Source organism: Canis lupus, chromosome 16, assembly GCF_003254725.2.
Source record: "Canis lupus dingo isolate Sandy chromosome 16, ASM325472v2, whole genome shotgun sequence".
Taxonomy (NCBI): Eukaryota; Metazoa; Chordata; class Mammalia; order Carnivora; family Canidae; genus Canis; species Canis lupus.
The window spans coordinates 494,902-518,283 of NC_064258.1; the positions used below are offsets into that span (position 1 = coordinate 494,902).

Consider the following 23,382-nt stretch of genomic DNA (forward strand, 5'->3'; position numbering starts at 1 on the left):
TATCCAGAGGCCGTCTGTGGGGTCACGGGGGCGCAGGGTCTGGGGGGCGGCAGCCCGTCCCGTCCCGGTGGGGGGGTGCAGACCCAGCCCGGGCCTGCTCCGCGGGGTTTCGCTGCACTCGGATCAGAGCTCCCTTTCTTGTGTTAGGAAACACATCACAGTAACGCTCGTGAAATCAGGAACAGAACAACCACCCTCCCAACATCACACCCGCTTGCTCCTGCTCCTACGAAAACGCGCTCTTTATCGTGGTCCCAGCACGACCGTGGCTTCTGCTTCTGCTCTCCCGTCAATCTCTGGCATTTCTCTGGTCTTGAGAAGCAACTGACATACGGTTGCCGTCTGGGCCGGCGGTGCCCGGCATGCGGCTCCCATGGTGGACGCGGTGAGGTGGCCAGCACAGGAGGCTCGGCCATGTTCATTGTTGGCTGCGGATATGAGGCCACGGGGAGAAGAAAAAGACGTCTCGCTGTGCATGTGGCCCGGCCACCCTTTGCTGGCCGCTGGGTGTCCGTGTGGGTCCGTGGAACCATTCCCTGTTTCCCTGCCGGGTCCGTGCAGGGCGTCCCCAGCCCCAACTCTGCGTTGCTCACCTGCCGCGGTTGTAGATCTCCTTCCTGCGTGTTCTTGGGCCACCAGGTGCAGGCGTGTCTGCCGCTCCCGATAAGGATTGCCAGGTTGTTGTCCAGGAGGGCGGTTGGGGTTGACACCCCGGGCAGCCGCACCCGAAAGGACTCTGTGCCCAAACGCTCTGTCCCGAGACGACACCGGAGGAGCCCTCGGGTTCAGGCAGGAGCAAGGGCACCCCAGCCCTCAGCGCCCGGGACAGGGGCGGCCAGCTGGAAGGGGCAGGTGCATCTCTGCTTCTGCCCTGAGCCTCGACCTGGGCCAGCGACACGCAGGTGTGACCTGCGGAAGGTGCACCTGCCATCGGGGCACGTGTGGCATTGTCAGTGGGCGTGGGCTGCGGCTCAGGACCTCGCGGTACGAGCCACAGCGCACCCCCAGGGAGACTGTCTTGCTGAGCACGCCTGGTACCCAGGGGGCTCCCCGTAGGCACCACCACATGCTTGGCCCCCCGGGGGCTGCGAGGCGCCTGGACGGGTCTCGGGGTCTCCAGGCCGCTGCGCCCTCCTGGGCACAGGGTAGGCGCGGGTGGGCCCAGGCGCTCTGTGAGGCATCACTGCAGCCGGATGCCAGCAAGCGCACGGCCTCGGGGGCTCGGGGACACAGAGGTGCTTGTGTTTGGGGCGGGAACGTCTCCTTCGATGGTGCCTGGCGGCGCCTGCGCTGTGCGCTGTCCCCTGTGCCGTCCGGAGCTCTTGGTGAGAGTGAGGGAGCGTGGTTCAGGGAGCTTAGTCTCCAAGGAGACTCCCTGCAGGTGGCGGGTCCAGGGCCGGAGTCCTGCAGAGGAAGTGGGGGGCCCCGGGGCGCACACTCGCGGAGACCCCATCCCCCGGCTTCTAGCCGCTTCCCTCTCAGGAGGGTTTCTGGAACCTCTTTCCCTTCATTCTGGGCCTTTCCGGCTGGGCCCCTTCTGGTGGCTCCACGAATCGGCCCGGCGGCTTTGCCCCGCGAGACCCTGGCTGACACGCCCCTGGGGTGCTCCAGGATCAAGAGCCTCGTTTTCCCGACACTCGGTGCAGCCCCGGGTCCTCCTCACCGAAGCCGGGGCTTCGGAGACCCCAGAGCTTCTGGGACTCTGACGCTCACAGGGACCTGCAGGGCGGGGGCGCGGGCTGCTCCGCCCGGGGCTGGGTGGCTCCTGCGGGGAGCGGGCGGCAGGCAGCCCGTGCGTCCCAGTCACCCTGACCGCACACGTCGGGCCTGTGGGAGCTGCAGGGATCAAGCCTCAGCGGGCCTTGGGCTGTTGGCCGAGCCCTGTTCCCGCTCAGCGGTTCCCTTCCTGCAGGAGGAGCAGCCCCCCGCCCCTGGCAGCGCGGGGCCGTGACCCCCAGCAGAGAGGCCGACTCTGCTCCGGGCCACACGGGTCATGCATCGTCCCCGCAGCTTCCCGGGTGCCGCCCCTCCCAGGTCTCCGTGCAGGACGGTTCTGTGGGGCTCTGGCCCTCACGCTCCCCGCCTCATGCTCCGCATCCTGGGGATGCAGCTGCCGGGGGGCCGAGGTCCCTCCCTCTCCACACCTCGGGGATCGGGGGGCCGAGGGCTCTGCCTCCACCTAACACACCACTCCCCGTGTGCCGCGCAGCCTGCAACGTGTGGTACCTGAACTCCGTGGAGATGGAGTCCCTCACGGGCCACCAAGCCGTCCAGAAGGCGCTGAGCCTCACCCTGGTGCAGGAGCCACCGCCCATGTGCACCGTCGTGCACTTCAAGGTGTCGGCACAGGGCATCACCCTGACAGACAACCAGAGGAAGTGAGTGTGTCGGGCACTGGGCTGTGGGCGGGGCTTCCAGGCACGCCGGGCTCAGGCCTGCCAACACGCGTGTGCCCAGAGGTGGTCCTGGATGTGTCACTTGGGGCCTCCCGGGAGTCGCGCCTGAACCGTGGACAGTGGGCACGGAGGTTTTCTTACGAGTCAGTAAGGCCGTAAAAAAAAAGAGATTTGGACCTTTGAGTACCACATGCACACGTGTATAAGTTTTTGTTTTTGTGTTTTTAAAGATTTTATTCATTTATCCATGAGAGACAGAGAGAGGCAGAGACCCAGGCAGAGGGAGAAGCAGGGGCAGCAGAGACGGAGGCTTGGGTGCTCCTGCCCCGGTGCAGCCCCTGATCTCAGAGTCAGATGCATTTTTGATGCATGGAGTTTTTATTTAATTCATCACCAAAACAGCCCGGGGTGGTTCATGCGAGAGCCGGACCACCACCGACCTGGAGGCAGGCGCAGGGCCAGTTCCCAGCGCTCCCCCCAGCACGGCCCGCCTGCCCCGGCACCTGTGCCACGTGCCCCCGGACGTGCTCGGCGGTCCTTGGACCAAGGGTGGGGAGGCTGGGCTCCCCGGCTCCCGTCCCGCACCGGCCAGGGCTGCTGGGCCTGGTCCCAACCCCACGTGGCTGGCAGGTGCACGGCATGACCGCCCGTCTCCACCGCGGGGCGGCTCCTCCCGCAGCCCCGTGCCCAGCACCCGCCCGTCCGCCCGTGCCCACAGCTCCGCCCGCAGGCGCCTAGTAGTCAAGTCAGCTTCTGCCCGGACCCTGTCCCGGGGGCGCCCAGCCCGAGCGTCCCCGTCACCCGCGTGCCCCCTAACAGGGGCGTGTCCTCCCCGTGTCCCGACAGGCTCTTCTTTCGGAGACACTACCCCGTGAGCAGCGTCATCTTCTGCGCGCTGGATCCGCAGGACAGGAAGTAAGTGAGCGTGTGTGTCGGCAGCGTCTGTGCGCCCTTTGCCTGTGAACGTGCAGACTCATGTAACTCTTCCTTTTTTTTCTCTTTTTCCCACCTGCAAGGTGGATCACAGACGGCCCCTGCTCAAGGTAAGGCTCCTGGACGCCAGCGCCCCCCATCTCTGCCCAAAGCGGGTTTCCTCGCAGATTTCTGAAGCTGGCGGCGCGTAAGGGAATGAGGGCGTCGCGCGGGCAGGTGCAGGCTGTGCCGTGAGCACGAATGAAGGTGCCTCCCGTGGGGAGGGCCGGCTGGGCTCCCCTCCTGCTGGCTCGTCCCCGGAGGCCCAGTCCTTGGGCTGGGCGGGGAGCGTGGAGAGGATCGTACGGCCAGGGCAGGTGCGCACCGGAGGCACGTCGAGCTCGGGGCAGCGGGAGGGCTTCCCGTGCATATGTACGCGTGGCGGACCCGGTGCTGGTGTTTCCCAGACGCTGGGGGAGCCCCGACAGCCAGCCCTGGCTCCCTGGCCGTGCTCCCGGAACCTTCCGGAGCCGGGTGCGCTCCCTCGCTTGCCCGTAGTCTGAGACTGAGGTGCCTGGGGTGCGCGAGGGCGTCCAGCCCCCACGTGGCCCTGCCTGGCCGTCCCTGGCGGGAACACAGTCCCCACACCAGAGGGGAGGTGGGTGGCTCGGGGGGACCTGCCCCAGGCAGCGGTGGACCGGGCAGGGGGCGGCCACGCACCTGCTCTCCCCGCGGGGGCAGCACACGGGCCGGCAGCTCGCCGGGCCTCGCGGGACCCGCCGCTGCGCTGACCTGCCCACCTTTCCCGTCACAGAGTCTTCGGGTTTGTGGCCCGGAAGCAGGGCAGCGCCACGGACAATGTGTGCCACTTATTTGCGGAGCACGACCCGGAGCAGCCCGCCAGCGCCATTGTCAACTTTGTGTCGAAGGTCATGATCGGCTCCCCTAAGAAGGTCTGAGCCCCCCCGCCGCCCGCCCCAGCCGGAGACGTGACAGGGATCCAGGTGCCCGCCGCGCGGCAGCTGGCGAGCCTGACGCCCCAGCCCCAGGACGGGAAGCCGGCTCCTCTCTGGCTTTACAGACACGAGGTCAGGCGGGCCGTGTGCTGTCCTTCCCTCAACGACTGCTCACCCACGCCTCCCTGGGGCGGATGCTGCGCTCCGGGCCTCCGGACCTCCGGGCCTCCGGGCCTCCGGGCCTTGCAGGGAGCCCCTTGCACGCTGGCGGCGGCGGTGGGAGCCGCTGTGCAGTGGCCCTGGCAATGGACAGGGCCCGTCCTCCCGTCTCCCTGGGGCAGGCCTGTCTTCCCCACGGCGATGCTGGGGCCCTGAGGGGGGGGCGGCGTGATGGCTGCGAGGACCAGGAAGGCCTACGGTCACTGGGGGGCCCTGGACGGCCCCAGAGTTGTGGCCCCGGAGGCCAGTGGACGCTCCCCCTCCCTTGTCCGGGGGCAGAGTCGGCCCCGTGAGCAGTTGGCCCCACGTCCCCAGCCCGCTGCGCGGCGGAGGAGGGGAGGCCCGGCGCGAGGCTCCGTTCCCCGGGCTGGGAGCCGAGTCCTGAGCACTCTTCCTGCCGAGGACCCCGTGCGGCCCGGGGAGGCCTCCTGAGCGGCCCCAGCCCGTGGGCTGCCCACACCCGACCTCGCAGAAGCAAGCGGGGTGGCCGGGCCGGCGTCCCACTCCCCGATGTCCCAGATGCAAGTGCCTCACTTCTGTGCCAAATGTTTGCCTTGGTCTTCGCGGGCCTTCTCCCTCCCGGGGGCCGGGTCCTCAGCAAGGGTGGCTGGCGCCTGGGGATTCCAGGACCCGAGGTGCATCCCCAAGGGGCACCCCCTCCTGAGACGCCTGTGCGTGGCTCGGCCTGGACCGCCCGCCCGGTCCCTTGGCCTTCCGGTGATGGAAGAGGCGGCTCGCTTAGAAACCAGAGCGAGGGGAGTGTGGGCTTCCCGGCTGCTCTGTGTCCAGAACGTTCCAGAAGCCGTCCTCCCTTGCCTTGTAAGCGGACTGGCCCACTGTGGCCTCTGCCCCCGGCGGTCAGGGCATCAGGGAGTGGGCTCCGCCTCCACCGCCGGGGAAGCCCAATCCCCGATTCCCGATGAGCCGGTACGACAGGTGTCTCCCCGTGCTACACGTGCGTGACACAGAGCGAGAGGAAGCTGCGAACGGGGCTTGGACCGCGGTGAGCCCCACCCCCACGCGGGTGCGGGGACGCTTTGCCCCAGGCAGGGTCCCAGTCCCAGGGAGGCCGTGAGACCTGCTCACCGCGGGGTCGTGCTCCGGGTCCTGCCCGCCCGCCCAGCGGCCCGGAGCCGTGCTCCTCCAGTGTTAGCCCGCAGCCTTGGGAAGTCACCGCGTCGGGGGCCCCGGGTCTCCTCGGCGTGCAGGACCTCACGTCTCCACAGCTGCCTTAGTAGTGCGCGTTTTTACTTTTCTTACATTGTAAAGAATATACCCAGTATGTAAATGAATGTTCTATAAGCCCTTTGTATAGTCATTTTCTCTGCTTTTCAGATATCGTCTCTATTCAAAGTATAATAAAATAATAAAGGTGGTAAATTCTCCGTGGCACAGGCATTTGTTGTGTTGGGTGGAAGTGCATATGTGTGCACGTGTGTCTGCGTGTGTGCTGCACCTGTGTCCCTGCGTGTGCGCCTGCCCGTGTGACTGTGTGAGCCGCCCCTGTGTGACTCCGTATGCACCTGCCCGTGACTACGTGTGTCCCTGCACCTTGTGGCTACATGTGCACCTGCCCCTGCGTGACTACCTGTGTGCTGCACCTGTGTCCCTCTGTGTGCACCTGCACCTGTGTGACTACGTGTGCACCTGCACCTGTGTGACTACCTGTGACCCTGCACCTTGTGGCTGTGTGTGCACCTGCACCTGTGTGACCGTGTGTGCTGCCCCTGCGTGACTACGTGTGTCCCTGCACCTTCTAGCTGCATGTGTGCTGCACCTGTGTCCCTGTGTGTGCGCCTGCCCATGTGACCGTGTGAGCTGCACCTGTGTGACTCCATGTGCACCTGCCCATGTGACTACGTGTGCAACTGCACCTTGTGGCTGTGTGCTGCACCTGTGTCCCTGTGTGTGCACCTGCTCCTGTGTGACTGTGTGAGCTGCACCTGTGTGACTCCGTGTGCACCTGCCCATGTGACGACGTGTGTCCCTGCACCTTGTGGCTACATGTGCAGCTGCCCCTGCGTGACTACCTGTGTGCTGCACCTGTGTCCCTGTGTGTGCATCTGCACCTGTGTGACTACGTGTGCACCTGCCCGTGTGACCCTGTGAGCCTGCCCATGTGATTACGGGTGCACCTGCACCTGTGTCACTGTGTGCCTGCACCTGTGTGACTACATGTGTGCTGCACCTGTGTCAGTGTGTGCACCTGCACCTGTGTGACTGTGTGCTGCCCCTGCATGACTACGTGTGTCCCTGCACCTTCTAGCTGCATGTGTGCTGCACCTGTATGACTACGTCTGCACCTGCCCGTGTGACTACATGTGCACCTGCACCTGTGTGACCCTGTGAGCCTGCCCCTTGTGTGACTACGTGTGTGCTGCATCTGTGTCACTCTGTGTGTACCTGAACCTGTGTGACCGTGTGAGCCTGCCCCTGTGTGACTACGTGTGTGCTGCACCTGTGTCACTGTGTGCACCTGCACCTGTGTGACCGTGTGAGCCTGCCCCTGTGTGACTACGTGTGTGCATACGTGTGCACGTGTCTGCCGGGACTGCAGCATGTGCTGTTGCTTGTAGCTGCTGATTGCTTTGTTGCTCCCCCGCTGGCGGGGCCCCTCCGGGTCCTCCTGAGTTGGGCCGAACCTGAATATGAAGTTCCGTGGCTGCACCTTGAGCACAGCGCCTGGCGCCCAGGGCAGGCTTCCCAGCCAGGTGGGGCCGCATCAGGCTGGCTTTTGCCGTCATGGGTCTGGGCTCCCTCTCTCTGTGTACCTCCTTCCTGAACCAGGTGACGGGGACACGGGACCCAGGGGCCTCCCGCGCTTGGGAGAGTCTTGTCGGACGGAAGGTCGACCCTTGAGCGGGGCCAGGGAGGGAGTCCGGGCCACGGGGCGTGGATGCCGTGGCCAGGGCACGGGCTCTCCGAGGGCACAGTGGATTTGTCACAGTGGCCTGGACTCCGCACCTGGGTGAGAGCTGGCCGTGTGCAGGTGACCTCCCTGCTTGTCACTCAGAGGCTACCGCTGATGGTCCTACTGGCAATGGGCACCCGGGGCCCGTCTCCTGGGGATCCTGGGTCTGTTGATAGTGGGCAGCCGTGTCCGACCCCTGGGGTCATGGGCCTCTTGGAGAAGGGTACCTGGGTCCTGCCCACTGGGGACCCGTGGATCTGTTGGCGGGGGGCCTTGGATCTCCTGGCGATTAGTGCTGGGATCTCGCCCACCGGGGACCCAGATCTATCGGAGGTGGGCTCCCGGGTCCACCTCCTTGGGCTCTGAATCTACCAGTGACGGGCCCTGTGCCTGCCCAGTGGCTTCGTGTTTCCTCTAGAGGTGCCTGTGGCTGCCAGGACCAGGAGATGGACCCCAGGGCCTGGGGTCGCGCTTCACACGGCTGACTCCAATCTCAACTGGAGTTGCCAGTGGACTTGGGGCCCCCGGCGTGTGCAGGGGACACGGGCTTGGCCACACCTGGGCACATTCGGGCGGCAGGGCTGTCGAGTTGGTAACAAGAGAAAGATCCAAGAATCCATGGCCATAAAGTTCCTGCGGGATCAGAGCGCAGAGCTTGGCAGAGGGAGGAGAACCCAAACACACGAGCAGACCAGGTGCCGTCGAGTGGCCAGGGCCGGGGCTGCGGGGGTGGGGGCGTGGACCCCCAAAGCCTTTGCCTGTGGGAGGGTACCAGTAAAGGGCAGGTGCCACGAGAGCCGAGCTGGCCCATGAGGCCTCTCTGTCTCCATGGATTTGAGACCCCGGGGGCGGGGGGACCCCAGCAGAAGGCCTGCCCCCCACCCCAGGAAGCACACGGCGTCTCCCACCACCTGGGGACCCCGGAGAGGCCCGGCCAGGGAAGCCTCTGCTGAGCCACGGCCCCCCAACCTCTACCCCTGTGACACCTGTGCCCCCCGGGCTGCGGCGTCAGGACCACGGGGGCCTCTGCACGGACCAAATTCTCGTGGCCACGCGGCGATGCCTGAACCCAACTTGGCCGCCCCTGGCCCGGGGGGCAGGGAAGAGCCAGGGAGCTGCCCGCTGGTCCACGCGGAGCTGCAGGTGGGGACCCTGCCCGGCAACAGATGCGGAGCCCAGGGGCAGAAATGTTCAGCAGCTTGGCCATGGTCGGGACACAGGCCATGCCCTTTGCACCCAGGGTGCATGCGCGGGGGGACCCTGGCGGCTGGCTCCAGAGGCCTCGCCTCGCAGACCCACGTGGTCTGGCTGTGTCCGTCTTAGCAGGAGTAGGAGCGGACGCGGCAAGCTGCTGAGCCCTGAAGGGAGAGCGCGTGCCCTCTGTCCTCCGCACGCCCCCTGCCCGCCTGGCGAGGCCCGCCTTGCGCTCCCAGTATAGGCGGGAAGAGAAACCAAGAGGTAAAACAAAGTCATCGTCCTCTAAGAGATGATGGAACCGCCCTCCGTGACCGCGGCGATGGTGGAGTGCAGGAGAGGTACTAAAACCCGCCGGATCTTTCCGTTCCATGGGCGGAGGCCGTGGCCGCGCGCTACATCTCAGGAACGTCGTTAGAAAAGCAAAACCAGACACGCGTCTAGGAGAAGAGTCAAGACCTATGTGAACCTCTGGGAGACACAGGCCCAGGCCCAAGCTCTGCAGCGCCGCTGCGGGGAGACCTGCAGGTATATGTGGGGAAGCCGGGTGTATGTGGGGGGTCTTGATCTTGGGTCTCTCACGAGGCCACCCAGCAGGATGACAGGTCTGAACACGTAGAGCCAGAGCCGGAGGGGAGAGCCAGCAATTCTCAGAAGAAAACTTTGCCCAGGTGCATGGAGGTGCAGGAAGGGGGCGTAGGCTCTGGAGACCCCAGAAGCACCCAGAGAATGGCCAGCTTTGGCTCGGGGCAGGTGGGGCTGATCAGAGCCCGCCAGGCGCACCCTTCTTCCCCAATCCTTGCTCCTCCCAAGGCCCCTCCTGAGGGGTTGGCAGCCAGTTCCCAGGGGCGGAGAGCGACACCGGGTGCAGAGAGAAACTTGGATTCTTGCAGGAACCTGCACATCCTTGGCACCAAATTGGGATGTTTTCCACAATCACAAGTGACTGTGGGGCATTTGATTATATAAAAATGACCGGAGAAGTCCCAGGGCATGCCTGAGGCCTCAACCAGGGCCCCGCTGAGCAGGCCTAAGGAGACAGGGGGACCAGGCAGGGCTGCCCCATGGAGGCCCCACGACCACACGCGCCGCTTCTCCATGTCTGCTTGGCCATGGTGGGCCACGGGGGCAGGAAGGGCCGTTAGTCTATCAGGTGTGCTGCACACGCGGGGCCCAGGGCCTGGCGCTCCTGGAAGGTGGAGAGGAGCAGGCCATGGTGGGGAGGACTCTCCTCTAGAAGATGAAAGTACCGAGAACATCACTCTCTGGGTGGTGGGCAGGAGTTCACCGAATGACAGCTGTGAGGACACACTTGCTGTTCTCACTGCTTGTGAGAGCAAAGAGGAGGCAAATCAAGGCAAAACTCTGAAAATGTTTCAGTGTCGGTTAGACGGGATCGGCTGCTCTGGGCAGTACAGCCCCGCAGTGTGTGTGTGTGTGTGTGTGTGCGCGTGCGCGTGCTCTGCACACGAGCAGGGTCAGCCTGGCCGTCTCCGTGTGTGATGAGGGCTGCACATTCCTTGTCTTCAAAGGGTTTTGATGAAGATAAAATGAGGTTCTGTGTAAGAAGAGCCCATGCAAAGCCTAGGACATGGTGAGCTTTCCATGGATGGTATTGTTTCATCACCACCACCATCACCATCACCATCACCACCACCACCACCACCGTCATCACCATCACCACCACCGTCATCACCATCACCATCACCACCACCACCATCACCGTCATCACCATCACCACCACCGTCATCACCATCACCATCACCATCACCACCACCATCATCACCATCACCATCACCATCACCACCACCATCATCACCATCACCACCACCATCATCACCATCACCATCACCACCACCACCATCACTGTCATCACCATCACCACCACCGTCATCACCATCACCATCACCACCACCACCACCACCATCACTGTCATCACCATCACCACCACCGTCATCACCATCACCATCACCACCACCACCATCACCGTCATCACCATCACCACCACCGTCATCACCATCACCATCACCACCACCACCATCACCGTCATCACCATCACCACCACCGTCATCACCATCACCATCACCACCACCACCATCACCGTCATCACCATCACCACCACCACCATCACTGTCATCACCACCACCATCACCGTCATCACCATCACCATCACCACCACCACCATCACCGTCATCACCATCACCACCACCGTCATCACCATCACCATCACCACCACCACCATCACTGTCATCACGATCACCACCACCGTCATCACCATCACCATCACCGTCATCACCATCACCATCACCACCACCACCATCACCGTCATCACCATCACCACCACCACCATCACTGTCATCACCACCACCATCACCGTCATCACCATCACCATCACCACCACCACCATCACCGTCATCACCATCACCACCACCGTCATCACCATCACCATCACCGTCATCACCATCACCACCACCATCATCACCATCACCATCATCATCACCATCACCATCACCATCATCACCGTCACCACCATCATCTCCACCACCATCACTACCTTCATCACCACCATCATCACCATCACCACCATCATCATTCATCATCACCATCAGCATCATCACTGCAGTTGGCAGAGATGCAAAATTACTAGTTCTTCCAGGGTGTGGTCCACCATGGCCATGTGTGTGCATCTGACCTGTGTTTAGTCTCAGGCGGGCCTATTATCTCTCCAGTTGTCCAAAGGAAAGCAGGAAAAGATCTGTGGAAAATGGTCACAGTTACATGTTAAAGTGAAGGTCGGAAAAAATTGGGGAAATGATTTGAACCAGAAAGTTATAAAGAAGATGGATAAATAAGCAGCAAATCGGTGCGCATCATGAGGCATGAGGCACATGCAAATTAGACCCTCCACGAGCGCTCATCCTGTCTCTTCTGGAGTGGTCAAAACAGTAGCTGAGGACAACGAGGAGGACGTGGGGCCCCTGAACTTGCCCACGTTGGCGGGTGGAATGCAAAAGACCCGCAGCCACTTCCGGAGCACTTTGGCATTGTCTTACAATTTCTCATACGCTTTCTTATTTCTTACGCAGTCTCTCATATGCTCACACCGTGTAACCCGGTGAGCCTGTGCTGAAGTATTTACCCAAAGGGAATGAAACTTATATTCAAAAGAGACTCACACGTGGAGGTCTGCAGCCGCTCTATTCAGAACTGTCGAAAACCAGAACCAGCCCCACACCCTTCCACTAGTGGATTAGTAACAAAGAAGAGATTTCACAAATTTCCCATAAATGAAAAAACAAAGTACAAGGTGTGGGTTCTGAGCAGAGGCCCAATACATTCTCTGAGTAATAGTAATATCTAAGCTTCATTAGCATTTACTCTGTGCCAGGCACTGTCTTCCACAATCCTCACAACAGCCCCGAGGGGCGTACAGTAAGGGCCAAGCCCGGCCGCGGGGCTGAGAGACCCCAAGGCGGCCGTCCGAGAGCCCAGATCACCGCAGAAGATGAGCCTGGGGCCTGAACACTGCTCCCCAGGGCTGCCTCGCCCCCCTTCCTGCAGCGAGGTCCAGAGGCACATCCGCCGCCCATCTCCTCTCTCACGTCCACTGCGCCCCACTGATTGTGGCCTGGTGGGCCTGCTTTATGGAGTGTGTGTGCGTGCAGGCGTGTTGGTGTGTGCGCACGGCGTGGGCACGTGCGTGTCTGCATGTTTTGTGGCATGTGGGCAGGTGTGCCTTGGCCTGTGTGTATGTGTCTGGGTCTTTCTAAGTCACCTGCAAACCCTGTCACCCAGGTTAGTGACAGCGGTGGGCCCGGAGCGGAGAGACCACGGAGCTTCAGGAGCCTTCCTGACTGCTCAGCGGCCATCAGGGACCAGGCCGGGAGGGACCCGTGGGACCCTGGACCTTCCCGCGGGTGGGCAGCTGTGATAGGAGCCGGTTAACGGAGCCTGCACCCTGCCACGACCAGGGCGCCCCGGGCTTGCAGTCACATTGACCTTTGTTAGAGGAACAATTTATTTTTTATTTTTATTTTTTAAGATTTTATTTATTTATTCATGAGAGACACAGAGAGAGAGAGAGAGAGGGAGAGAGGCAGAGGGAGAAGCAGGCTCCATGCAGGGAGCCCAATATGGGACTCGATCCTGGGATTCCAGGATCATGCCCTGGGCCAAAGGCAGCTCAACCGCTGAGCCACCCAGGCGTCCCTAGAGGAACAATTTAAAAAGTGTGACTGTCTTTGGTGGCTGCAAGCTGCTCAGGCTGGGCAGGCCTCCCAGGGAGCACACGCGGCACAGGAGGACGTCCTGGAGGAGGTGCACGGTGCCGCGACTGCATGTGTCCGCAGCGGCCAGAGTCCCCCTTCCTTTTTTCTTTATCTGTATTTTCAGAAATGTCCATAGCCCTGAAATCCTTTGCCTTCAGGAAAACTGTAGATCAGCCCTTTGCGCGCGGTCAGCGCAGCGTCCCGGCACGGCCGGCAGGGGGCGCGCGCGCCTTCCCCGACCCGCGTGGGCTGCCGCGGAGGGGGGAGGACGGGGAGGGACAGGGAGGGGCGGGGAGGGGCAGAGGGAGGAGGGAGGATGGGCAGGGGTCCCGGGGAGGACGGCGAGGGGCAGGGGCAGGGGCAGGGGCAGGAGGGAGGTGGGGCAGAGGCCCGGGGAGGACGGGGAGGGGCGGGTCTGCAGGGAGGACAGCGTGGGGTGGGGGGTCCCCCAGGAGGACGAGGCCGGGGGGCATGGGGTCCATTGGGAAGACGATGGGGGGCAGGGGTCCCCGCCCAGAGAACTGAGGTTGGGCTGCTGGAGGCGCAGAGGACGGAAGGGGGGATGAAGAGGGCGCGGGGTCCAGGGGGAGGGCCTCATGGGGTCACCGGCCGGGGTGCTGGGTGGGGAAGCGCAGAGGTCGACCCCCTCCTCGCTGGCGGCCGCGGGGGGGGGGGAGGGGGGGCGCAGGGACCTGGAGAGCTGGTGCCGCAGCCTGCAGCCCCCGTGTGCGGGCGTCGGGGGCGGCCTCCGAGTCCTCGTCAGCAGCGCAGAAGGCCCCCAGCCTCCCTGAGCCGCTGAGGGGCCCCGGGCTGTTGCATCCAAGCTGGGGCCCGGGCCCACCTGTAACCACGTGGTCGGCTCCCCTGGCCACCGGCCCCCCAGGTGCCCTCCTGACCTCACCTGTTAGCAAACAGGGACACCTGTGCTCCCCCCTTAGGGAATCCGGAGGGGCGGGGAGGGGTCCCTGAGCCCGGAAAGGGGGGGAAGCCCAACCTTGTGCCTCTTGTGCATCGCAGCGTCGCAGGCCCGGCGGCCCAGGGGGAGCCCTGGGAGGATGACCTCTAACCCCCCGAGCGCCCCCGGGTTCCACGTGAGGGTGGACGATCCCGGGCAGTGGCCCTGAGCCCCATGTCTCCCCTGGGCCAGGTGTGTGGGTGCCGGGCAGCTCTCCCTCGGGTCGGCCGCACCTCTGCCACTGCGGCCTCCCGACGGCGCGCTTCCTGCCCCCGCCAGCCACGCCCCAGCCCCGGCCGGGAGTCCCTGAGCAAGCGCAGGTCCAAGGCGGCAGGTCGGCATGGGGGGGGGGGGGGGAAGCGTCGGGCTAGACCAGGGGAGGGGACACCGTGACGGGCTTCAACTGTGAGTCTAGGACCTGCTTCTGGAAAGTGCGACGGGTGCAGCTCACGGCCGGGGAGCGTGATGGCCCCGACTGCACCAGGACCCAGGTGACGAGGGAGGGGCAGAGCGCCCAGGCTGGGCCTGTCGCATGTGCCCACCGCCCAGGCCCCGCGGCACCGTGTGCTTGTGCAAGCGGGCCAGGCGTGGGGACAGGAGCAGGGGCGCCCGGCGGACACCCGAGCTCGGCGGGCCTGGAGGGCAGGGGAGAGCCAGGCGGCCCCCCCAGGGTGCTCGGCTCGGGGGCAGGTCCTCGGGGCAGGCTCCCTGCTGGCCTTGCTTCCCCACCCAGACCCCCCGGGAGCCACCACTGCCCACGGCGGCCTGTGCACGTGGAGCTCCTGGGAGTGGGAATCACTTCCCGTGGCGCCCGAGGTCTCCGCTGCCTGTCGACTAGCACGGGGTCCCCTGTGCCTGGGCCCTCGGGGTCCCTTGGGGTCCCTCGGCGTCGTGGTGGGCCAGACCTGGGGCTGCCCTCCGGGAATCAGAAGTGGGCGGGATCCAGTCTCCCGGGGAGCAGGAGAAGAGACGGGGCCCTGGATGCCGAGGCCGGGCCCTCACCAGTGTCCTCCGTCGCTCGAATCCAGTGACCCCTCTCGGAGCACGCGGTGGCTCCTGGCGCATTTTACGACCGGTCAGGTGTGAGTGTGCAAGTTTGCACACGCACGTGCCCTGGCTGTTAGGAAGCTCGGAGCCATGGGCGGCCCGGGGGGCTCAGCGGTGGAGCATCTGCCTTTGGCCCAGGGTGTGACCCCGGGTCCCAGGATCGAGTCCCACATCGGGCTCCCTGCATGGAGCCTGCTTCTCCCTCTGCCTGTGTCTCTGCCTCTCTCTGTGTCTCTCATGAATAAATAAATAAAATCTTAAAAAAAAAAAAAAAAAAGAAGAAGCTCGGAGCGAGGTTTCCCCTCCATGTCCCCCTGAACACGCTCCCACGGTGCACGCTGCACCCGGGCGTCCTCCCCTTGCCTGTCCCGGGGTCTGTGCGGCCGCCCCGGCTCCCCGCGCACCGTTCCCGACAGACGCCCAGGGAGCACAGCAGGACATGGGCAGACTTGGGGCCCCGGGCGGCCCCCCATGCGCCAGGGAGGGAAGCGGCCTGAGGAGCAGCATGGGCGTCCGGGGCCTCGGGGAGGGCGCCTGGAGCAGGCGGGAGCCGGGGGCCCCACGAGGATGAGCGTGGGCCGCGCCCCCAGTGCTTAGGCGCCGGGTCGGGGCCGCGTCCAGGTGGAACAGCCGTGCGCTCGCGGGGTCTTCTGCTTCCTGCAGCCGTTTTGGTTTAGACTTCAAAAACCTCCAAGGGACCGCATGCAATTACCCCTGGGATGCTGCCTGCCACTCCCACGATTCTGGGGAGACTGGGTGGGCCCCCCGAAGGCGGCTGCGGCTTTGAGCTACGCCCGGAGCTTAGCCTCGGAACTGCTGCCCTTAGGTGTGGCCTGAGCGAAGGCCAGCCTCCCAGGTTAGTGCGTCCCCTAAAAAAGCAGAGCGGGGGATCCCTGGGTGGCGCAGCGGTTTGACGCCTGCCTTTGGCCCAGGGCGCGATCCTGGAGACCCGGGATCGAATCCCACCTCGGGCTCCCGGTGCATGGAGCCTGCTTCTCCCTCTGCCTGTGTCTCTGCCTCTCTCTCTCTCTCTCTCTCTGTGACTATCATAAAAAAAAAAAAAAAGCAGAGCGGGCGGTGGGTCGGGCGCCGGGAACTTCTGGTTTGGGACCTGAGTCCTCTGCCGGGGAAAGCTCGCTCCTCGGCCCCCCAGGGTCCCGTGGCCCCCAGGACAGGCCGCACCTAGGGCTGCGCTCTTGGGATCAGAACTGAGAGTGAATCTTGGCGACTGTCCTGGGTGCTGGAAGGGGCCCTGGAGGCGCAGGCGCCCCCGGAGGGGAGGATGCTCTTGTTGGTCGTGGGGCCGGCCAGCCAGGCCTTGAACAGCAGGTGCTCATCTTGTGATGCCAAAGGCTGGAGGCCCAGATGCAGGTGTCACAGGGTTGGTCCCCTCGAGGCCTGTCCGGGGCCTGTGGGCGGCCACCTTCTCCTCGTGTCCCACATGCTCCTCCCTCCGGGTGCCTGTGTCCTGACGTCCTCCCTGCACAGGGATGCAGCAGGTGCCACGAGGGTGCACCCTGAGGCTCAGCACGATCGTCCCTTAGAGGCCCTGCGTCCCAGCAGACACACGCTGAGTGTTAGTGCCTCGCCCTGAGATGGGGGCAGGTGCCGGTGCACGGTGTCTGTAAGGCCTCACGCGGTAGGGCCGACCCACCGGGCGACCTTGGAGAACACCGCGTCCTCCCAGCGGCCGGGGAGGGAGGTGGGCGCAGGCACCAGGGCTGAGCCGGGGGCCGGGTGTGAGGGTCCCCAACGTGGTGCAACTGGGGGAGAAAGCAGGGAAGCCTGTGCCTGAGGATAATCAGCCCAAGCGCGGCCGCGGACCCCCGGGGTCCCCCAAGCACCCCCCCGCCACGCACTCCCAGCCAGGCAGCAGCCCCAGTGTCCCCCAACCTCCCCGCCCAGCAGGGAGCCCAGCACCTGCTCCTCCTGTGGCACCTGGACGCCAGCTCCTCCATTGCAGCTGGAGCGGGGCCGCTTCCCTAGGAGTGCTTCGGAGAAGTTAGGGGTTGCAAAATGCTGTGGGGGCCTGTGGGGACCCTGCCTGCAGCCTTCCCTTTCCTGTAAACAAATAAGCTGCCAAAAGGGATGCTCCCTGGTGCTTCCTTCCCGGCCTGACGGGGCCTGACGGGGCCTGATGGGGCCTGACGGGGCCTGACGGGGCCTCATGGGGCTGCCTGTCCTCTGTGGTCCCCGTGTCCAGCGGGCGCGCTACCAGCAGGGCCACAGAGCCGGCCGCGGGGCTGGCGTGAACTGATGTTTATCTCAGCTTCGTGATGAACTAAGAATGTTAAGTGTGCGCCGGGCCCTTCCAGGAGCTGGAAGGATCTGGAACCATCCGAGCCCTGAAGAGCAGCTAAGGAAGGGGTGGGGGAACCCCACAGTTACAAATAACAAATTTGGAAATAACAGATCACTTTAGCCGTGGACACGTGCAATTTTCCTAGACTGTTTTTCTTTTTTTTTTTTCAAGGATCCTCTGAAAATCACCGAAAGGAGGTCAGCTGAATAACAATGTCGGAATAACCATTAGAAAGGAAACAGGTAAACATCTGATGATGGTGAATTAGAGGAGCAACCGCGTGTGAGGATCATCTTCTACAAGGAGCCGCTGGCAAACACGCATGTGCGGCCCCCGCTCATATGTGCCCGGTGCAGACTGTGGGTGTCCTATGTTGTGGAGGAGGGGCGTCTGCTCCTGTCACAGATGCCCAGCGTGGCCTCCTTGGAATGGCTCTCTCTTGGCTGCAGAGCAGATGCCTCCCAGCCTCCCCACCATCCCCTGCCTCCCCAGCCTCCCCAGGCTCCTCAGCCTCCCCTGCCTCCCAGCCTCCCCAGCCTCCAAGCCTCCCCCCCCTCCCCTCCCCTCCCCTCTCCTGCCCTGCCTGGGAGCCATGCTGCATGGAGTTTCTGGCCTCTGGTGGCCGGGGCCAGGGGTGCTTTGGGCCTCGGTGCGCCCACCCGGTGGGGTTCCCGGGCACCGGGTCCGGTCTGCCAGGACCGGGCACAGGCTGACGGGGCCCTGGGGAGGCCGCCTGTGGTGACGCGGCCACAGGCAGGAGGGGGAGGCGTTCCTCTGCGTGTTCTACTTCGGAAGACCAGGCCCTGAAGCAGGACGAGGGGGCGGGGGGCACACTCCCGGCACCGTTGCAAAGCCAAGGCCCGTTTTCCGTGAGCCGACGCCGGCACAGACACACGGTGGGACCAGTCAACCTGGGCCGGCTGCTGGGGGAGCGACGGGAGCCTCCCCGAGGGGCGCCCCGTCCCTTGGCCTCTGCTCCAATTGGAGCTTGGAAGGCCGCTCCTCGAGCGACCGTGGCAGCAGGTGTGTGGAGCCGCCCCGGGGCTCTCCCTTGGCCTGAGGCCTCCCGCCAGGGTCCCGGAGACAAGGCTGCGCGGGCCACCCACGTGGGCTGGGCCTCCGGTGCTCAGGGCTGCCCGGGCCCTGACCACCTCTGCCGTGCAAGCGGCTGACGCCCGTGTTGGGGGAAGAGTCCTGCACGGGGGCCAAGGCGTGGCCTTGGGGCCCCAATGCCCCATCCCGGAGGGCACGTGCCGGGCAGCCCGGGCCCCGCCTGGATGCAGGTACCCCAGAGGCGTCGAGACGCAGTCTGTTCGTTTTCGGGAAGATCCGTAGTGACGAGATGGTGTCCTGGGGGGGTCACAGCTGTGGGTCAGCCCCACATCTCGGGAGCCCCAGACTGGCTCATTATTCTGCGCGCTGGGCATCTCCACGCGCATCCCGTAGCTTGTCAACTACCGCGAAAGAGCCCGCGGGGATCAGAACAGGAGCTGGACCCAGTCTCGAGACCCAGGTAGCGCAGCCATCTCGGGCGACACGTGTCCTCCGTGAGCGGGGACGTTACTTAGGTGATGGATTTCCAGTAGTGACGTCTTGTAGTTTGCAGGGTAAAGTGTTAAATTTCCTCCTAAGTGTATTAAATCTTTATTTTTTTATTTTATTTTATTTTATTTTATTTTATTTTATTTTATTTTGTGTATTACATCTTTAGATGCCGCTGTCAACACACTTCCTCATTTCAGATTAGTCATCCTTAGCACAGTTGACACTCAAACGATGTAGGTTTGGATCGTATGGACCCACTTATACAGAGATGTCTTTCTTTCTTTTTTTTTTTTTAAGATTGTATTTATTTATTGAGAGACAGAGAGAGAGAGGAGGGAAGGGCAGAGGGAGAGGGAGAGTCTCAAGCAGACTCCCCACTGAGCACAGAGCCCAGCGCAGGATTCGATCCCGCACCCTGAGATCACGACCTGGGCTGAAATCAAGGGTTGGACACTGAACTGATGGAGCCACCCAGGAGCCCTGCAGATGTGTTTCGATAAATATACTGGAAAAGTTGCTGGAAACGTGACAGTCTGCAAAAACTCACGGATGAACCACGGTGCTTAGAGATAGCAAACGTTAGTGAGCTCCATGCCGTCTTGTGACTAGGCCTGTAGCATCCTGCTACAGGATCCTGTACAGATTTCATGACTATTTATTCATTGGCATATACGCCCTGACTACACGAGGTCACCATAGAGCACTTGATGGGGTGAGCCCTGGGTGTTATTCTAGATGTTGGCAAATCGAACACCAATAAAAAATAAATTTATTAAAAAAAAGCAATCATATTGATGCCCCTTTGTTTACAATGCCTGAATCAATATACCCGTAAATAAATAGAATTTTTTCACGTTATCTTTGGATTCTTGATAGTTGGGGGGTGACCAGCACCCCAATCCCTACATCGTTCAAGGGTCAATCGTATACAAAGAAGCAACAGACTTTTGTACATTGATCAGGACCCTGCGATGTTGGTAACCTAGATCAGTTCCAGCTTAAAAAAAAAAATAAAAAATAAAAAAATAAAAAAATAAAAAATAATTTTTTTTTTTTTGCAGGCCCGTAGGTGGCTCTTGATTTTGGCTCAGGTCACAATCCCAGGGTCCTGGGATCAGGCCTCGCGTCGGGCTACCTGCTCAGCCTGGAGTCTGCTTCTCCTTCTCCCTCTGCTCCTCCTCTGTTGCTCTCTCTCTCTTTCTCTAAAATAAAAAAAAAAATAAAATAAAGAAATAATTTGGGGGGAGGTGGAGTCCTGAGACTTTTCTACATGAATTAGAAGATTTAAATAAAAAAAATTGCTTTTCAAAAAAAATAAATATTGGACTGTTCAGGTTTTATTTTCTTGAACGAGTTTGGATGGCTTTTGTTTTTCAAAGAATTGGTCCATTACATCGAAGTGGTTAAACGCGTAGGCAGAGAGATGATCCCATTACCCTCCTTTTATTACTTGTGTGGACTGAGTGACATCCTCTCTTTCCTTTCCAATGTCAGTAATTTGTCTTTTAAATTGCTTTTTGGTCTTGTCAGGGTTTTATTGATCTTTTCTTTCATTGATTTTCTCTATATTTCGCTGTCTTTAATTCCATGGATTTCTGCTGATTTCCTTCTGATTTATTATCTTCTTTCTTCTGCTTGATTTGGATTTATTTTGCACTTTTCTAGATTTTAAAGGAGAAGTTTAGACCACTGATCTGTCGTCTCGTGCAAGCATTGACTGCTGTAAATTTCTCTCTAAACAAAACCTTAGTGACATGCGACTGGCGTTTCTAAGCTGCCTTATTATTTTCATGCCAGTCAAGATCATTTCTAATTTCCCTGGAGACTTCTGTTTTGACTCGGTTCATGACAGCAGTTCGAAGCATGTCCTTCCATTTCTAAATGTTTGGGGATTTTTTTTCCAGATTTCTTTTTCATTTTGGTTTCTAGATTAACCCCATGGTTGTCAGAGAATGGGATTTGTGGCCTCGAGTGTTTGGCCTTTGTCAGTGTTAGTCTCATGGGGCTGGACGTGTCCGACCTCGCGGGATGGGATATTCCTGGCGCTTTAGGATGTGGATGCTGCTTTCTGAAGCAGATCGTCCTATAAATGCCCACGACGTCCAGGCTGTGGATGGCACTTTCCAAATCCTCTGCATCCTCGCGGACTTTCCACCTCCCTTTCCTATTGATACTCCGAATAGAGGGTTGATGTCTGCAAGTCCAACTGTGGGTCTGTGTAGCTCTCCTTCCAGGTTTGGGATTTGTCACTTTGTGTAGTTGGAACCTGTCGTCAGGTGCATCTGTATTTAGGATTATTCTGTGTTCTCGATGAGCTCATCCTTTATCATTATTCTATGCCCATATTCACCCCTGATCATGCTCCTTGCTCTGAGTCTACTTCTCCTAATATTAATACGGTCTGTGCAGCTTTCAAAGTCTTAGGAGAAACGTCTTGTCCTGGAGTAATTTAGATCTACAGAAAAGTTGGGTATTCGGAGCTCAGTACTTTTTACTCTCAATATTCTTTTTGTTGTTGTTGTCTCTGAATCCGACCCTAAAACACCACGATGCATTCAGTCATCACTTCTCTTGGGTCCACTCTGGTCAATGGCAACTCATCAGCTTTTCCTTGCTTTTTACACACTCGACAGTTTGAGGAGTGCTGGCCAGGGTTTGAGAGAATGCTCCTTCATTTGAACTTGGCCGATGCAGATTTTCTCATCATTAATCTGGGATCATGGGATCATGGATTCCAGCGTTCTCATGACTCGCGCCGTTGGCAGCGCTGTGGTTACGATGGCGTCTCTGCCGTTGGCGCTCCTGTTCTCTCCCTCCACCTTAGCGGCCGTGGCTTCCCCCACCAGTGGGCTTCGCCCCGGGTTCACCACGAGAAGACAGCTCTTCGTGTCTCAAGCTCAGCTCCAAAGCCTCCCCAGGGAGGTCTTCCCCACCTCCATCACCCCAGGCGGCATGGGCTTTCCTGAAGACCGTGGTAGTTTGGTGAATCCAGCTGCCTTCTGCGTTCCTCTGCTGGCCAGGCCACGGATTGCGTCTTGTTTGCTTTTATATTCTCTCCGGCCAGCTGGCAGCTCCTGCTCAAAGTGTGGCCCACGGACCGGCAGCAGTGGTGTCACCGGAAGCCTGTCAAGTGCAGGGGATCAGACCCAGACCTACCGGACTTGCAGAAGCCACTGCTCCAGAGGATGCACATGCACACCACAGCTTGGGATTTGCTGCTTTTATGGGAGCCTCACTAAATTGTGTTGAATGGATTAATAAACAGGGGGTGGCAGCCGGTCTTTGCTCATCCCAAGTCATGGCGCTGGTGGAGCTCAGCTGTGTGCAGCCAGGTCCGCAGAGGCGAAGGCGCACATTTGCAGTGGGGTGGAGGCCAGACGTGCCAGCTGAGGCGATGGGGGTGCTTTGGGTCTCTGCACCTTCCTATGCCAGGGGAGAGTGTCCTTGCACCCATGGGCCCGCATGGAGGTGAAATCAGATGACACGTGAGGCACCGAGCCCTTCCCTGGGCCCACAGTACGAGCTCAACAATGTGCTTTGCTTCTTTTCTTCAAGGCACCTGGCAGCCTTGTTTATCTCTAGTGAGTGGATCCACTCCCGCTGCAATCAGGACGTTCAGTTCTTGTTTTGAGGCCATGGCCTCCTGGAGATAAATACATCTGAAGGGATGATGGAAAGCCTTCTCCAGGAATTCCTGTCCACCATGTCATCACGGAAGTCGCACGAGCATCTGACCGCCCAAATATTGCACCTAGAGTCGTTCAAATCCGCCTGAGATGATCCAGACTCCGGATATATTGGAACGGACTGGGAATCCGTTCAGCTTTCTCTCTTTCCCAAGAGCTGGCACTTGTTATTCTGGAGGGAAATACTACAAGTAGAGTCACTCAGATGAGATTTCAACACCACGCCTCACAACAATCGCCTGGTTTGTAGGAAAATAAGCATCTCCAGCTCCCTTGATACCTTTTGCTTTGTTCTTTGGACTCTTGTAGATGAGTAGATAAGCAGGGAACAAAGGTCAAGTGGCCATCCTGGTCCTGGCTCGCTGCTCAGGGACCCCGCTGAGTCTGCTGTCACTGAGTGTGGACCAGGCCGCGTGAAGAGACAGAGCCTCACCATTGTCGCTCCTGTGTCGCTCATCCTAGAGTGTGATTTTTCGGTAATTCCTCATTCTTCCGATGGCCCGTTCTTCGGAATGTCATTGTGTCACCGTTTTGGAGCTTTCCCTGGAAAACAAATGTGGTGTTTTGACTCACCAATAGAAACATCGTAGTGAAACAAAATCATAAATTCATAAAGATATTGGAGCTGGATGGAAAGGTGAAATGCTTTGCCCAAAGTCACGAAGCTCATTTGCAGACGAGTCCAGACCACACCAGCTTTCGGGCTCTCCGTCTGGTTCAAAGCTTCAGACATCGTGCCCTAAGGTTGCTGCGGGCGGAGCAGCTGTGTGACCGCTCACTGTGCCTGTGCCACCTGTCATTGCCATAAGTCGTCATTGCCACAGTCCTTGTGGGAGAAATCTTGGGATATTTCCGTCTCGTGAAATCTCAGGATATTTCATTTATCTCACGATATATGCTGGCACCGCTGCAGCAGGATGTGCCTACCTTAAGGATGGCTCAAAAGGACATGTCAGCCTGAAGGTTTCATAAGACAAAACCCTGCCTCTTG

The 23,382-nt window shown here is 60.7% G+C and overlaps 1 protein-coding gene across 1 annotated transcript in view; it reads left to right on the forward strand.

Moving 5' to 3' along the window:
- Window positions 1-5,872, forward strand: part of TNS3 (tensin 3) — a 156,559-nt gene extending 150,687 nt beyond the window's left edge. Inside the window, exons 28-31 of the mRNA XM_049095289.1 lie at window positions 2,210-2,378; window positions 3,216-3,311; window positions 3,413-3,439; window positions 4,123-5,872. Coding sequence (XP_048951246.1) covers window positions 2,210-2,378; window positions 3,216-3,311; window positions 3,413-3,439; window positions 4,123-4,267 — 437 coding nt within the window. The 3' untranslated portion in view covers window positions 4,268-5,872. The remainder of the gene's footprint in view (window positions 1-2,209; window positions 2,379-3,215; window positions 3,312-3,412; window positions 3,440-4,122) is intronic.
- Window positions 5,873-23,382: the final 17,510 nt, after the last annotated feature.